Source organism: Propithecus coquereli, unplaced genomic scaffold (genome assembly GCF_000956105.1).
Source record: "Propithecus coquereli isolate 6110/MARCELLA unplaced genomic scaffold, Pcoq_1.0 Scaffold395, whole genome shotgun sequence".
NCBI lineage: Eukaryota > Metazoa > Chordata > Mammalia > Primates > Indriidae > Propithecus > Propithecus coquereli.
In genome coordinates, this window is record NW_012149674.1 from 1,649,280 (window position 1) to 1,667,610 (window position 18,331).

The 18,331-nt window shown below is 35.4% G+C and overlaps 1 protein-coding gene across 2 annotated transcripts in view; it reads right to left on the reverse strand.

Annotated features, from left to right (window-relative positions):
- Positions 1–18,331, reverse strand: part of FTO (fat mass and obesity associated) — a 406,389-nt gene that overhangs the window by 241,706 nt on the left and 146,352 nt on the right. For both annotated transcript variants that reach the window (XM_012652666.1, XM_012652665.1), the window contains exon 4: positions 16,016–16,159. In XM_012652666.1, the coding sequence (XP_012508120.1) occupies positions 16,016–16,159 (144 nt within the window). The remainder of the gene's footprint in view (positions 1–16,015; positions 16,160–18,331) is intronic.

Consider the following 18,331-nt stretch of genomic DNA (forward strand, 5'->3'; position numbering starts at 1 on the left):
CATTTCACTGATGATTAGTGATGTGAGCACATTTTCATATACCTGTTGCCCATTTGTATGTCTTCTCTTCAGAAATGTACATTCAAGTCCTTTACCCATTTTAAAATCACGTTGTTAACTTGCTCTTGAGTTTTCTGAGTTCCTTATATATTTCGGATATGAACTCTATCAGATGCATGGTTTGTGAATATTTTCTCTCATTCCACAGGCTGTCTCCATACTCTGTTGATGTTTCCTTTGCTGTGCAGAAGCTTTATAGATTGCTGTAATCCCATATGTCTGTTTTTGCTTTTGTTGTCTGTGCTTTGGGGTCATATCTAAAATATCCTTGCTCTGCCCAATGTCAAAAAGCTTATTACCTGTTTTCTTCTAGTAGTTCTACAATTTCAGGTTTTATGTTTGTCTTTGCTCCATTTTGAGCTGATTTTTATACACAGTGTAGGGGTCCAATTTCATTCTTTTGCATGTGATATCCAATTTTTCCTCTACCATTTACTATTAAGGAAACTATCCTTTCCCCAATGTATGTTCTTGGCATCTTTGTCAAAGATCACTAGATTGTAAATGTGTAGATTTCTAGGTTCTCTACTTTGGTCCACATGTCTGCTTTTATACCAGTACCATGCTATTTTGATTATCATAGATTCACAGTGTATGTTCAGGTAGTGAGAGGCCTCCAGCTTTGTTTTTCTTGCTCAAGATTGCTTTGGCTATTTGGGATATTTTGTGGTTCCACATGAATTTTAGCATCATTTTTTCTATTTCTATGAAAAATGCCATTGGAATTTTGATAGGGATTTCATTGAATCTATATATCATTTTGGATAATATAAACATTTTGACAATACTCATTCTTCCAATCCATGAAAAAAATCCATGTTTTATTTATTCTTTCAATTTTGTTCATCAATGTTTTATAGTTTTCAATGCTCGGGACTTTCACCTCCTCGGTTAAATTTATTCTTAGTAATTTCTTATACTAGTGTAAGTAGGATTATTAATTTCTTTTTTGGACAGTTCATTGTTACTGTCTAGAAATGCAACTGATTTCTTTATGTTGAGTTTGTATCCTATAACTTTACTGAATTTGCTTATTAGTTCTAAAAGATTTTTGGTAGATCTTTAGGGTTTTCTATGTATAACATCATGTCATCTGCAAACAGTTTTACTTCTCTTTCCAATCTGGATACTTTTTACTTCGTTATCTTGCCTAAGTGCTCTGGCTAGGACTTCCACTACTGTGTTGAATAGAAGTGACGAAATTCAGTATTTTTGTCTTGTTCCTGATCTTAGGGGGAAAGTTTCCAGCTTTTTATTGTTGAGGATTATGTTGACTGTGGGCTTCTCATATATGGCCTGTTTCACGTTGATATACATTCCTTCTATATCTAATTTGTTGAGAGTTTTTATTACAAAAGATGCTAAATTCTGTAAAATGCTTTTTCTACATCAATTGCGATGATCATATGATTTTTACCTTTCATTTTATTAATGTCGTACATAACATTTATTAATTGGCATAGGTTGAACCATCCTTGTATCCCAGGGATAAGATCATAGAATATGATGCCTTTCCAGCGTTACTGAATATGGTCTGTTGGTATTTTGTTGAAGATTTTTGCATCTATGTTCATTAAGAATACTGAGCCTATAATTTTCTTTTCTTGTAATGCCTTTCTCTGCTTCAGTATCATGATAATGCTAGCCTCATAAAATGGCTTTGAAAGTGTTCCTTCCTCTTCAATTTTTTGGAAGACTTTGAGAAGTACTAGCATTAATTCTTTTTTAAATGTTTGGTAGAATTTACCAGTGAAGCAATCAGGTCCTGGGCTTTTCTTTGTTGAGAGGTTTTAATTACTGATTCAATATCATTATTCATCATTGGTCATTTCAGATTTTCTGTTTCATCATGATTCAGTCTTTGTAGGTTTTATGTGTCTAGAATTTTATCCATTTCTTCTAGGTTACACAATTTGTTCGCATATCATTGTTCATAGTAGTCTCTTAAGATCCTTCGTATTCCTGCGGTATCAGTTGCAATGTGTTTGCTTCCTTTACAATTTTATTTATTTGAGTCTTCTTTTTTCTTTGTCTAACCAAAGGTTTATCAATTTTGTTTATCTTTTCAAAAAACCAAATCTAGCCCAATGTGGTAGTACACATCTGTAATCCTAGCTACTTGGGAGGCTGAGGCAGGAGGATCATTTCAGCCCAGGAGTTCAAGACTAGCCTGGGCAACATAGTGAGACCTCGTCTCTGTAAGAAAAAAAAAAAACAACTTAGTTTCATTGACCTTTTCTATTGCTTTTCTAATTTCTGTTTCATTTATTTCTACTCTGATTTTTATTATTTCCTTCCTTCTGCTAATGTTGGCCTTAATTTGTTCTATTAATACTTTTTCTAGTTCCTTTAAGTGTACAGTTGGGTTGTTTATTTGAGATCTTTCTTTTTTCTTAAGGTAGGCATTTATTTCTATAAACTTCCATCTTATAACGCTTTTCCTGCATCCCATAAATTTTGGATGTTGTGTTTCCATTTTTCGTTTCTCTCAAAATATTTTTTTGATTTCTTTATTGACAAATTGGTTGTTCAACAGTGAATTTTTAAATTTCCATATATTTGTGAATTTTCTAATTTTCCTCCCGTTATTGATTTCTAATTTTATATCATTGGGGTCAAAAAAGATACCTGACATGATTTTAATCTTTTTAAATTTATTAATACTTGTTTTGTGTCCTAACACATGATCTGTATTTGAGAATGTTCCATGTGCACTTGAAAAGAATGTGTATTCTTCTGCTATAGGATGGAATGTTCTGTATATGTCTGTTACATCTGTTTGGTTTATAGAATTGTTCCAGTCTACTGTTTCCTTATTGATGTTCTGTCTATCAATTGTTGAAAATGGAGTACTCAACTCCCTTACTATTATTATATTACTATTTTTCTCTTCAGTTCTGCTAATATTTGCTTTATATATTTATGTGCTCTAATATTGGGTACATATATACAATCATCCCTTGGTATATGCAGGGGATCAGTTCCAGAACCTTCCACATTACCCAAATTCGCATATATTCAAGTCCCACTGCTGGCCCTATAGAACCTGCACATATGAAAAGTAGGCCCTCCACATACGTGAGTTTTGCTTCCCGCTAATACCGTATTTTCAATCGTATTTGTTCAAAAAAAAATCCACATATAAGTGTTATACCTATGTAGTTCAAACTCATGTTGCTCAAGGGTCAACCGTATTTATAATTGTTATGTCCTATTGATGAATTGACTCCTTTAACATTATATAATAACCTTCTTTGTATTATGTGACGGTTTTGGACTTAAATTCTATCTTGTCTAAGTATAGCTACCTCTGCTCTCTTTCTGTTACCATTTGCATGAGATATCTTTTTTAAACACTTCATTTTAAGCCTATGTGTGTCTTTAGCTAAAGTGAGTCTTTTGTAGGCAGTACATAGTTTGATCTTTTTTTATCCTTTTAGCCACTCTATGTCTTTTGATGAGAGAATTTAATCCATTTACATTTAAAGTAATTATTGGTAGGTAAAGACTTACTACTGTCATTTAGGTCGCTGTTTTCTTATTGTTTTATAATTTCATTGTTCCTTTCTTCTTCTCTTGCTTGTGATTTGATAATTTTTTGCAGTGGTATGCTTTGATTCCTTTGCCTTCATCTCTTGTGTATCTACTACATTTTTCTTTGTGGTTACCATGAGGTCTACATAAAATACACAAATAACTATCTATGTCAATAACAACTTAACTTTGACTGCATATAAAAACTTTACACATTAACTTCTCCTCTCACGTTTTATGTTATTGATGTCACAATTTAAATCTTTTATGTGTATCCATTAAAAATTATTGTAGCAATAGTTATTTTTAATACTTTTGACTTTTAGGTTTCATATGAGCGTTAAAAGTGATTTATACACTACCATTACAGTATTAGAATAGTCTTAGTTTGAGTATATTTTTACCTTACAGTAAATTTTACAGTTTAATATATTTTCATGTTATTAGTTAGCATCTTTACATTTTAACTTGAAGAACTGTTTAGCAATTCTTATAGACAGGTCTAGTGGTGATGAACTTTCAGAGCTTTTGTTTGTCTAGGAAAATCTTTCTCTCTCCTTTATTTATGAAGGATAACCTTGCCAGGTAAGGTATTCTTGGTTGGCAGGGATGTTTTTCTTTCAGTATTTTGTACATATCATCCTGTTCTCTCCGGGCCTCTAAGTTTTCTGCTGAGAAATCCACTGATAGTCTTATGGGAGTGCCCTTATATGTGATAGCCCACTTTTCTCTTACAGCTTTCAAAATTTTCTCTTTGTCTTTGACTTTAGAGACTTTTGTTATAATGTGTCTTGGTGGATATATCTTTATAATTAATCTATCTGGGGTTCTTTGGTCTTCAAGGATCTGAATATTAATTTCCCTCTTCAGATTTGGAGATTCTTCTGTTACTGGTTCTTCAAATAAGTTTTCTGCCTCTTTTTCTCTCTCTGCTCCTTTTGTCATTCCTATAATATATATAATAGTTCACTTGATGATGTACTATAGGTTTTCATCACCCTTTTTCATTCTTTGTCATTGTTGTTACTTTGGGCAATTTCAAATGACCTGTCTCTAAGCACACTGATTCTCTCTTCTGCCTGATTGAGTTTGCAGTTGAAGCTCTCTATGGAATTCTTCAGTTCAGTCAACTGTGTTCTTCAGCCCTAGAATTTCTGTCTGGTTTTTTTGTTTGTTTGTTTGTTTTTATGGTTCTCTTTGTTGAATTTCTCAATGTGGTCATATATTGTTTTGCTGATTTACTTTAGCTGTCTATCTGTGATCTCTCATAGCTTATTGGGCTTCAAGATGATTATTTTAAATTCTTTGTCAGGCAGTTCATAGATCTCCATTTCTTTAGGCTCAATTACTAGAGTTTTATGTTGTTCCTTTGGTCATAGTTTCCCTGATTATTCATGATTCCTGTGGCCTTGTGTTGGTCTCTGCACATCTGAAGAAGCAGGAATCTCTTCCAGTCTTTACAGACTGGCTTTGGGAGGGAAATCTCTTCACCAGTCAGCCCATACAGAGATTATGGATGAGTCACTTGGCAGAGTCCACAGGCAGGCTTGCTCTTGGAGTCCTCAGGTGGGCTGGCCTGGTGCTTGGACAAGCAGGCAGGCAGGCCTAATACCTGGGTCCACTGGTGTGGGCCTGTAACATGGGTCTACTAGGGCAGGTCTGGAGCTGGGGTCCACCTGGGTGGGCCTGCCCCATGGGTCTGCAAAGGCAGGCCTGAAATTTTGGTCCGTGGGTACAAGCCTGGGTCCTGGGTCCACTGGGGTGGACCTGGCAACTGGGTACATGAGGGTAAGCCTGATGTTAGCATGAGCCTAAAGCCTAAGTTTGCAGGGGTGAGCCTGGAGCCTGAAGCCTGATTCCATATGTGGCAACTCAGTGCCAGGGTCTACCATGGCAGGCCTAGAGCTTGGGTCCACTGATAACTGGGTCCACAAGGGCAGGCCTGGATTTGGGGCCTTGAGGGCTAGCTTGGAGCATGGGTCCATGGGGGCAGGCCTGGTGCTGGGGTGGGCCTGGAGGCTGCATTCGTGGGAACCTGCCTGGAGCCTTGGTCTGTAGAGGTCAGCGTAGCATCAGGGTTCACCTGCGGTGGGCTGTGGCCAGTCCCACAGCGAAGTCAGGTATTCACTTCATTCTCCTTCCCCCACGCAAATGGTATCCCTTTGCCACTGTGCTACCCGGGCTTGGGGAAGGGATAACACAGGTAATTTGAAACTGTCCTTTTAACTCTTTTCAATGCATCTTATTTCTGTACTTTACCCAGGTACTGTAATCTCTCACTTGGACTCCGTAGCTCTTATAAAGGTATTTTTATGCATGGGCAGTCGTTCAAATTGATGTTTCTGCAAGGAAACAAGCAGGGAAAACTCCTATTCTGCCATCTTGCTTGAAAGTAGGGGATTAATTTTTAAACGAGTTTTTAACAATAACATTTTCAAGGAATATTTAATGATAAGAAAAAATGCTCTGAATATAAAAGTATTGGAGAAAAAAACGCAAAACATTTTAACCATATGATATAAATTTTATAAAAAGAAAAAAAAAACCATGTTACCAAGCATAGAAAGAAACACCAGAAGGAATTAAACCAAATAGCTATAGATAATATTATCTCTTCTTTACACTTCTCTATAGTTTGTAAATTCTCTACAATGAGCATGTATCATATTTCGTCAATTCCAAGGTACGCATTTTTTCTTCATATTTAATATCTCTGAAAATATTTAACATCTCGTAAAAGTTATGGCATCTTTGACTAGATGATATATTATTACTTTTGTACTTAGCAATAAAAATAATACAATAAGTATCATTATATTTTAAAGCTACAAATGGAAATTTTCAATGAAAAAATATTTAGAAAAGAGGTATTCATTCACCAAATAAAGAGGATGGCATGCAGCCATCAATGAAGGTGGAGAGAGCTTTGGTAAATCTTCCCCTAAGTATAATTTTCTATGGGACTAAAAACTCTGTTATAAAAACAAGTGTGGAGATGAGGATGACCTCAAGTTACATAGCTTCCCCTCTCCCTCTCCTCCTTTTTTTAAAATTAACTTTTGTGGAATGCTTAGTTTGTTGTTAGGTTTTGAAGAGAATAGATTCTTGAGGTTAATAATTCATTTTTGCCATCTAAATATGCAAAAAGATCTTTAATCCCATTTTGGCAAGGGCTACCTTCCCCTTTTATTCTTCCAAGTTACAACTCTTCCCAAGAGAACACAGGGGATGGAGGTTGGGTAAATGGAAAGATGAGAAGGGACAGAAGTTGGGTTGACAGAAAAGTTGATGAAGTAGTAAAATAATTTTCTTCTTTTCCCCCTTTGTATATGTAGAACCACCATTTATGCCCATAGTTCCAGTGAACTATGGGGAAAAGAACTTCCCAAATAAAGTTAATGAATGAAACAGAAGAAGCCACTTAAACCTCTAACTTCTATTTGTTCCTATACATTCTGACCTCTCTCTTTACTCACTATCTCACATCCAATTTTCCATCAGCAATTGAGAAAGATGGCTATGGTTTCTAGGTAATACTCAGAAAGGAAAAAAGGATGTTCTTTCCAAATATGTGGTAAGTTCCTATTATGTGCAAGGCTCTAAGTGCTATATGTAGTATAAAAAAATATATAATACAGGTTCTCAAGAAGTTTAGCTCTTAGAAGAGATAAGATTTCCACACCAGTAACTATAGTCCAGAGGGGAAAGAGAGTTGCAGCATCCACACTGATTGGTTAGTACCCCTCCCATTGTGGGTACCCAACCAACTATAGGACATACTACAAAACCACTATAACATCTTGACCAAGGACTACAATTTATCTCTTTAAAAAAAAACTTAAGATGCTTATTGAGCCTATGAAACAAAGTCTAACGAATCTTCCAGCATGAGGTATATAGTCTGACCTTGAAATCTGCTGTAGGGACTCACTAAATCAGGAAAGTCAGACTCATTCCTGGTCTAGTCCTGAGTTCAAACCTTTAATAAGGACCAATTGAAAAAAAATAATGGCACATTTACAGGCATTCTTCCATTGTCTTTACAGAAGTAGCAAATAATACATATAGGGTATAAATCTAATTAAAGGACTGAAAAATTATTTTCCACAGTTCATGCTTTTAGGAATTATATTATATACATAGATAGCCAAAGAGGGCATGTTAAGACTGCTAGCCACTGGGAAAAATTCCACCCACTTAACCCAGATGCAGAATTACCCCAATACAGTGTGATTCTGATTAAATGAAATATGAGAGAACAAAAAGATCTCAAAATTAATAGTAAAACATCCATCCTCAGCTTAACAGAAACCAATACATTATTTTTATCTTTGGTAGTTTTCTTATAAAAGATTTAGAAGAGAGTGTACAGGTTGATCCAGACACTGTGTCAATTTAGAAAATTCTGTGATGTCATATGGTTACGCAGACCAGATATAAGGAAATAAAGCATGAGTCACTGTGTAAAGGAACAGGCTACCATGGAAGATTCTAAAGTCTGCCCCTGGTAATCTCCACGTATTAGGTGAATAGCTGTTTGTTTGGGGAGGGACTTCAAAACCCTTCCAAGCAAGGAGCTTTCAAGGACAAAATAAATATTTCCTCTTGTCTATATGGCCAAGACATATTGCCATGAAGTGAAAGAAGAGCCAATCCCTGGTTCATTCCTTCACTCATTAGTTCAACAGTTACTTGGTAAGCACTTACCATGTCCAAAGTACTGTGTTAGGTGCTATGGAAGACACAGAGCTAAAATAGCCCTTACCTTAGAAATCTACAATGTAAAAGAATTTTTAGAAAATTTAAAGACGACAGAATTTTTAGAAAATTCTAAGAAAGAGAAACTCAAGGTACCCAAGTGAAAACGGAATTGGCAAAGGCATTGACTGAGAAGAAATCCAGTATAACTGTGAGGTGGGGTTTGAAGAAGCCAGTATTTATCAAACATCAAACAAGTCATATGACAAAACATCTAGTGACACAGAGGTATCACTACAGCATGCTTCTCTCATTAATAAGAATAAATAAGGGCAATTATAAATTCCAGAGGGAGAGGAAAAGCCACACAAGAAAGTCAGTGTGGTTCAAATACAAAGCAAACTAAACTATAGCATGATGCGGAGCCTTTGACGAAGTATACAATGTTGACCTGACATCTGCAACATTCCCCATCAATTGACACAGCTTAATGATTACGGTAGATTACGTTTTCTATCTATAAATCCAGTCTATCTGGCTGTGCAATAAATGACACCTACATAAGCATTATTATGTACTAGCTTTCAAATTTCAGATGAACTTAGGAAGTGTGTGCTAGTCTAACCAAAATTACACATCTGTATATAAAGTTATAAACCTCAACAATGTCAAAACAATGATATTGCTGAAAGAGAACTTTAATTCTCTAATTTACAAACTAAAAGTCAAGAAAAAGTATCTATAAATTGGTTCTAAAAGTAACCACTCAAGAAAAAACAAAACTAAAAGTAAATGTTAACTAGCAAAATTTAGCAAGAGTGAGAAGTAGTATAAGAGAGCTAATTCCATCATACTTAATGGATAAACAACCAAGAGTGCTTAAAGTTGTTAGATGAATAGACGTATATGTTTAAGAGTTATGGAGGTAATCAAAGAACAAGTACAGTCACTTTCCATTTTAGATCTTCCTTAGCTGTTTATATTTTTATTTCCTAGTATGTATATTATTTTTATAATAAAAATAATAATATGAATGAGGTACTGACATGAAAAAGCTTCCAGGATATACTACTTATTCAGTAAAAAAAGCAAATACTATAGTAATATGTATATGAAAGTCCCATTTATGTTTCTTAACATATATTTAAATATATTAACATAATGATATTTATGTTAATGCCTACAAAAGGACCAGATGGGAGAGCAAGGTAAAGAGAGAACTTCAGCATTTTATTCTACATAGTTTCACAATTTTGGATGAGAATACATGTATGTATCTACCACTTATTCAATTTTTTTCCTACATTTTTAAATCAAAAGGATACCAAAACTATATAATTAGTAGAGACAGCATGGATCACTGGTAGAAAGAACAGTTTTGGTCTCAGAAAAATCTGGATTCAAACATAAGCTTCACTAGGTATGTCACTTTGAACAAGGTATTATAACTCTCTAAACTTCAGTTTCTTTTTCTAAAAAGAGCTTTCTGAGATCTAATTCACATACCATACAATTTACTCAACTGAAGTATATAATTCAATGTACTTTAGTATGTTCACAGGGTTGTGCAACCGTGACCACAAACTAATTTTAGAGCATTTTCATACCCTTAAAAGAAACCCCGTACCCATCAGCAGTCAACCTCCATTAATTTTCTTTTCTGGAACAAAGTGAAATGTCAGAGGACTACTACCTGACAGTCTTGTAATGAGGAGTAAACAAAATACATCAAAGCTTCCAGCACTGTCTGGCAATCAGTGGACACTCATTACATGCTTTTCAGGTAAAGTTCAAGACAGAAATGATGTTGATATGAGCAAACGCCTGAATGTGATAAGAAAGTATAAGAAATAGATAGAGCCTTTCAAATGGAACATACTCAGATCCCTATCCTCAGAGAAAATGCCACAAGTCACGGCCCTCTCCCCAATTCTACTAACTACAAAACAGAAAAATCAGGTATCAAGTCAAAAAGCACAAGTCTGAAAATGTCGGCATTTGGGGACATATTTTAGAGTAAAAGTTTCAGGAAGAGAGATACAGCCTCACCCCTGCAAAAAAAGTGAATACAAGAAGCAAGTAGTGCAGTTGCTGAGAAGATAACAAGAATACCATACGTTCATATTGGACAAGCAGTTGAAACTATACTGTCATGTTTCTAGTTTTCAAAGTGAAAATAAACATGACAGGTGCTCATTTGGCTGTTCAAGCACTTTCCACTTAAATGGCAATTCCTCAAGCTTCCCGACTGCAGCCTGAAGTTATAATTTATTACTGTTTCTGTATTATTCCCTTGCCTCGGCAGAAAGCAGAACATAGCACCTACATTTCAAGACCCATGAGAGGTAATAAAGCACAATTATTTTTAATTTATGATTAAGCCATAAATTATATGTACTTTTTACTTCAACTGGTCAGTCAGAGGTTGGGGGAGGAAGGGAATGGGGTCACAGAAGAAATAACAAAAGCCTTTTCCTTTGCATAAAACGTCTCAATCAGGGCAAGATTGAGGGACACCTGGAAGATTTACAAAGATACCACAACCACGGTCTCCAAGTTAAGTCCCAAGGGAGCCACCAGTTAAGAGACTTTAAACTCCTAGAGGCCTCTGTTCTTCCTACTCACAGGGCTACAGACTCCAACTAGAGTGGCCATGTTGACTTGAAAAATAGAAGCCTAGTGGAATTTCAGGTCATACCACATCAAACATTTGCTGGGTCTGGGTCTTGCTGCCTCTAAGCCATAGGTATTTCAAGGAAGGTGAACTTAATCTATAAAAAACTACTGCCCAGGATCTGTAAGTAAAGTCAGCCTCAATCAAAGTAAGACTGATTACCACAGGGCTTGGATACACCAATGGCTAGATTTTAACTTTTCTCACCCTCAAGAATCCATTGGTGAGATTTCCCTTTCTTGTAGTTCCTTTATGTGACAAACATATAAACAGTAAGGTGCAATGCTGACAAAACTCAGGACATGAAGCAGGATAAGGAAGAAAGCATGGACAATCTTCCATCATCCATGTGCCTCACTGGTTCACCAATATGCCATGGCCAACGTGCCAATCTTCATAGTAAGTCCCCACATTCAAATCATAGCTTGCAAAGCACTTTCCATACATTTTCTTACTTGTACTCACACTTATGCTGGTAAGGAAGGATCATTAAGTGCCCACTTTACAGTGGAGGCAGAGACTCAGAGAGGGGCTAACAAGGCATAGCCAGTCTGGAGCCTGGTCACCTGACAGAGAATCCCATGGCCTTTTCATTATTACTCTACCCTAAACTGTTGGCGAGGTAAAGCAAAACCAAAAAAGAAATGCTATGCATTTCAATTTATATTGCTTTTTTCTTTTTTGCAGTGGAATTTTTACCTGGCAACTAACTGCAGCTTTGAAATAGCTAATTGTTATAGTAACAACAGGTATTTGAAAGTGAGGTTTAGTTGGGTTTAAGAAAACAAAAGTAAAGAGAGCAGAGAGAACAGAGTCACAAATAGTGACATATACAAAACAATACTAAATTAAAGGTGGGAAAAAACAGGATTTGCCCCAAATGTTTACCTAGCACTCACCTTTGTCCTGAAACATCCCACCTCCACACCCAGCTCCTGGTTAATGAACATAATTTCGTTGATGTCCCTTGAACTGTATAATCTGTTCCACAAAAAACAAACCCACAGTTTGTCTCCAGGCCATTTGTAAGTCCCTAACTCCCTGGTTACATTCAGTCTATGGAAAACATCTGTGGCCAAGTAAATCATCCTACTCTGAGCAAGACCAGAATGTACTTTTTTTTTTCTCTAAGTGTGTTTTGAAGTCCTGGTTGGAAAATTAGTGAAAACTGTAAATCTGTTTGCAAATCTGGTCATGTCTAACTCTGAGATTAGGGCAAAGATTCCAATTTAAAAGTAAAACCGTGACAACCCCAGTTAAGTGTGTCCTCAGGCACTGCCAGCAGGGCCTTCACTCGCTTCCACAGGCAGTGGATTTATTACAGGCACCCGACACGTTCCCCATCAGACACCCCTGGAGTATTTACTTGAGACAGCGGGGTTCAGTCTGCACTTCCTCTGCAGACCAATATATTATTATAAATTGAGCTAAACTGTTTCCTTTTCATAAGTGCTATGAAGTTCAGATTTCAGATATCAGCACAGGGCTGAGGTCCCTCCATGGGGCTCCTTGTGCTATTTGGATTGAAAAGTAAAGAGAAAAGGCAGCATTATTAGACCATGGCTGCTTTTATTTTTGATTTTTTTAATAAGAGGAGATGAAGGAAGATTCATTTTAGAAATCAAATATGATATCTTAATAAGAAAATATATTTTAAATGCAGACTTTGGGGTACACTGTGCTGGGCTTGGCACAGTTCAGTAGGATACCAACTATTTCATCTGTATCTGAAGGTAGGAAATCAGGAGATTTTAGATCTTGGATAACAGCTGCTATAAAATAGTAACACTAATTTCTTCAGTTTATCACATATAATAGCTGAAGGGACCCAATGTATATTTCAAAATTTATATTCGTTATAACGTGTAAATTAAATGAATGTAATTATTTAATGTTTTCATCGTGAATCCATTTAAAAAAACATAAAAAAAAAATGGAAAAGAAGGAAACAAACAGAACACCAACATTTTCTTTTCTTCTCTTCCTGAACAATCTAGTCCTAAAGCCATTAGGTGAGGAAGAGGCATCACGCTGAGGTGAAGGGAGGGCAAAAAAGCCCAGAGCAGGGCTCAGCACTTGAGTAGGGTGAGGAGGGCATCCACGTTGGGGGAGGAGGGGTGGACTGACATGGGGTGTCAGACCCCAAGTAGGATAAAATGGCAAGATACAATCCACGCTTCTCACTAGCTATGTAACCATGGTTAAGTACCCACATAAATTTAACCTCTATTTCTTCTTTTGCAATATGGCTAATATTTGCTTCTCAGGGTTGTTGAGAAAATTCAAAGAAAGCTTGACTTATTTTTATTCATATTACTACTATAATTCCAGACATTTATATGTCTAGAAAAAGACTAAAAAGGAATACACTAACTCAGGCATGAACCTAATTTTTATATTCTTTTTTTTTTGAGACAGAGTCTCACTTTGTTGCCCGGGCTAGAGTGAGTGCCATGGCGTCAGCCTAGCTCACAGCAACCTCAAACTCCTGGGCTCAAGCGATCCTCCTGCCTCAGCCTCCCGAGTAGCTGGGACTACAGGCATGCGCCACCATGCCCGGCTAATTTTTTCTATCTCTATATATTTTTAGTTGTCCAGATGATTTCTTTCTATTTTTTAGTAGAGACGGGGTCTCACTCTTGCTCAGGCTGGTCTCAAACTCCTGACCTTGAGCGATCCACCCGCCTCGGCCTCCCAGAGTGCTAGGATTACAGGCGTGAGCCACCGTGCCCGGCCAATATTCTTTTATTTTATACTTTTCAGAGTTTCTTTTCTCTGTAATGAGCACATATTGCTTTTTTAATCAGAAAAGAACACATAAGTTATTAAATATATGGAATATAGCTGAATTTTACAATGCATATTTACTATGTTTATATACAGAAAAAAATTAATAAAGCTATTTTAAGATACCATTCTGGCTGTCATTTCTTTCAGAGAAGCAAGTTGCTAATAGAAACTCCTGATCAAAGTATCCAAAGGAAAGTTATTTATTGGCTAAAATTAACACCTATTCAGACTCAAGCCAAATATTCACATTTGGGTAGTACAGAAAAAAATGAATTGATAATCTGTTTACCTATAAATGACACTCAACGAAGGTATAGGGATGTCAGAATAGAAACTTAGTTTCTATAACAATAATTTATTGTATATTTCAAAATAGTTAGAAGAGGAGAATTATAATGTTCCCTATACAAACAAAAGATAAATGTTTGAGGTGATGGATATCCCAATTACTGAGATTTTATCATTCATTACACACTGTATACAGGTGTCAAAATACCATGTGTATCCCCCAAATATATACAACTATTACATATCAGAAAGAGAGAAAGAAAGAAAGAAAAAGATGAAAGAAAAGAAAAAAAAAAAGATGAAAGAAAGAAAAGAAGAAAAGAAAAGAAAACAAAACAAAACAAACTTAGTTCCTGATGTTAGGCAGTGGAGATAGAGGGGAAGAGACAATCTTAAAACATTCCCACATAGAGATTTCAGTAAAACTGGGATCAAGTCAAAAAGGTCCTATTTAGAGTGGGAAAAACACCATATATGAAGAAGCCTACAACCCATCCTGGTCCCTGTTCTGCTTCATACTAAGTGATCTTAGGGAAATCACTTAAAAAAAGAACAATCTCTGCCATCTCCCTCACAAAGTTGTCTGGAGATTGAGATTGCTTATGTGAAATTAATGCATAAGCTATAAAGCAACGTGTGAAATGAAAGGCAAGAGATTAACGGCTTGCTTAGATTAGTACTCAACAAATGGCAGGAATCACCCCATGAGAAGAATTTAAGAGGTAAAGGGACACAGCATTAAGTATCATTGACTCACACCATGACAAAGAGCCCCTATATAATAATAATCTTGCAATTCTCCTGCGCACACTGAGGAGAAAGTCTCAGGTTGGTACCACTACACAGTGAACACCTTTCTAGCAGTTACCAATCCTCTTTTTTAACAAAGACAGACCAGGACCCAGACTCAGGATATCCAGCAAACAAAAGCAGTAGCCACTAAATACTGTTTTAGTTTCTCTAGATTGATATTTATAAAACCCTCCTAAGTATACCTCATGATATTGGTTTCCCATTTAAGATAGTGACACAAAGTCTTCTTTTAAAATAAATTCATTTCGGTGAAAGACAAAAATGTTACTTTATTTAGACAGAAACAGTACACAAATAATTGCACAAGTAGTAGAGTTACTCCATACTCTGATTCCTAAAAGGCAAGGACCAAGATTTATCCACCTCTAATACCTCTCCCAGAACCTTACATAGTACCTGGAACACAGTGGACTCTCTGCAAATACTCAATTAACTGGGAATTAATTCTTATCATAAATTCTGGGCTTGAGCCCTGGTTCTTCCTGGCACCAAAACCAACGTATGAGTAGATTTCCCCAGACAGATAGGAGTGAGATAAACCCTGAAGAATCAGGAGCTAGAGCCAAGTAGAGATTAAACCCTGAGAAGGTCGGTGAATAAAAAAGGACACTGTTTGCACACTGTGCATGGGAAAACAAGTAGAAAGTCCAAAAACTTAAAGCAAAGAAGCAAGAAACAAAGCCCCACAAACGCCACGGCTTTGGTTAGCCTAAGCACAGCTGAAATATTGCTTCCCATAGAACCAAATGACAAAAGGAGACAAAGGCCCGGTGTCGGGTCAGCTGTTCCTGAGAAGAAACTAAATTCGAAAGGAGAAAAAACTCTCTCACTATTAAAAACGTATACAGACAGGGAAATATTTTAAAAAGTTACACTGAGAAGTTGAGTTGGATGATTTAATGGCTCTGATGAAGAATCCTATAAATTGTTTGGCACATTTGGGGAACTCCATAAATACTTAGAATAAAAAGAAAAGCAACTTTTAAAATTTTAGCAGTATCTCAAAAAAAAAAAAAAAAACAGTTACATGTTCTTATAAAGAAGTTTCATTATTAATATAAAATACTCAAAAATTTTAAAAGACATATTCAAAATATGCCAATAATCTAAAATTTAGACACTAGAGCATCAATATAATTTTGATTCTCCTAAGATTACCAAGCATAAAATAGCAGTCTCCTTGGTGAAGGGGTATTGCCAAACCAGGTGTCTCTATGTCCCACGAGATCTTGAAACCAACATGCCAAGTATCAGGATCTCTGCCTTCAAGATGAGAGTCATCGTCACTCTCCTCTTCAGGGCCTGTCAGAAGAGAAGAAAGTGGTCAGAAAGGAAATGTTTAATGTAAACTTCTAGGTTTTACAGTTGCTATTTTAAAAATAATTTATATTTTAATAAAATATGGATGCTAAGTGAAATGTATTCTCCTTTATGTCATTTTAAAAATACATTCTAGGATATTTTTGATTTATCACTTATTTTTTCCATCAAGAATCCTTAAGTAAAATGATGAGGCAATAACCACTGATACCAAAGAAGATAAAAGAAGGTGATTTTGTTCCATTCCAAGCAAATAAATTAGAAAATATGAACTAAACATATAGTGTTTTAGGGAGATATTAATTATCAAAATTGATCCAAGAAGAGGTAGAAAAGCGAAACAAACCATAGAAAGTATAGAGAAAGTTACTGAAGAACTCTTTCAGGAAAATACAGGCTCAGAGAGTTTCTAAGGAGAACTCTACTAAATGACTAAGGAAATATATAATTTCAATACACTTTAAATTGTTTTGTTGTTGTTGTTGTTGTTGCTGTTGTTGTTGTTGTCTCACTCTGTCAGCCAGGCTAGAGTGCAGTGGCATCATCATAGTTCACTGTAACCTCAAACTCCTAGGCTCAAGCAATCCTCCCATGATGGCCTCCCAGAGTGCTAGGATTACAGGCATGAACCACTATGCCCAGTCTGAATTGTTTAAAAGCATAGAAAAATAAGTTTCCAAACTCTTTTCATGAATAGAACAGTATGTATCAAAACCCAAAAAGAAAATGCACAAACTCATAAACCAATCTCATATCTGAAAAATCAACACAAAATTCCTAAATATAAGGAAATAGAATCCAAATTGGCAGCATATTATTAATAAAAGAATAACAGTCCATGACCAAGTAGAATTTATTCTGGAAATGCAAAGATGGTTCAATATGTAAAAACTTATACTTAAAATTCATCATATTCAAAATTCAAAACAAAACAAAAAAAATCATGAGTCACCACTCTGGTGAAACTAAAATATTTGATAAAATATTACATCCTTTCACGATAAAAACCTCAATAAAATAGGAATACCTGGCTATTTCCTTAACATGATAAAATATAGATCTGTCTCAACCCCAAAGCCAGCATCATATTTTAATAGAGAAATACTAGAAACATTCACAAAGTTAAGAATTAGAAAAAGATGTCCTTTTTCACCATAATGATTCATTATTATTCTGGAAGGAATGGCCAACACAACAGTGCCCTCTGGAGTTGTATAATAGAGCACTCTTAATAAGACAAAATAAGAGATACAAAAATTTTTAAATGAGAAAAAAATTTTTTTGCATATGATTATTTATCTGCAAATAATGAGGAAAATACATCTCAAGCAATAGGCAAATTAAGAAAATGCTATTATAGCTACAGAATTAAATCACAGTAATTAACAACTTATAAAAACATAAATACCCCATTTATAAAAATATCTAGTAAGATTCTTATATGCATTGTCTATATGAAGAAAAATTTTAAAAATCTACTGAAGGACACAAAAGAAAGTTTAAACAGATGTTATGGAAATGTCAGTTCTCCCTAAATTCATCTAGAAATTCGACACAATCAGAATAAAAAGGCCAACTGGATTGTTTTCTAGATGAGTGTGGCTGGTAACTAGAAAAGCTGATTCTATAACACAAATACACATGGAAGTATAAACAAGCAAGAATTGCCAAGGAATGTTTTTCTTAATATATATAAAGAGCTCCTACAAATCAATAAGATAAAGATCAATAGGCAAATTTTAAAAGCCCATAAAAGGAAATAAAACTAGCTTGTAAACACATAAAAAGATGTTCCAACTTATTCACATAAAAGAAATACAAATCAAAGCTACAAGAGATATTTTTCACAATCAAATCAGAAAAGATCAAAAAGTCTGAAAAAATACAGTGTTGATAAGAATGTAGCAAAATAACATACTCATACTCTCTGTAGAGGACAATTTGGAAATACCATCAAAATTACAAACGCACATATCCTTTGACCCGTATAGGAATTCCACTTTTAGGAATGCACACTAAAATTCTTACTTGCAGGGGTTGCAAAATGACTGTTGAGTAAGCAGATTTATTGTAGTACCATTTATAAGAGTAAGAGATTTCATAATAACTCAAATATTCATCAATAGGTTTCTGGTTAAATCAATTTTGACATGT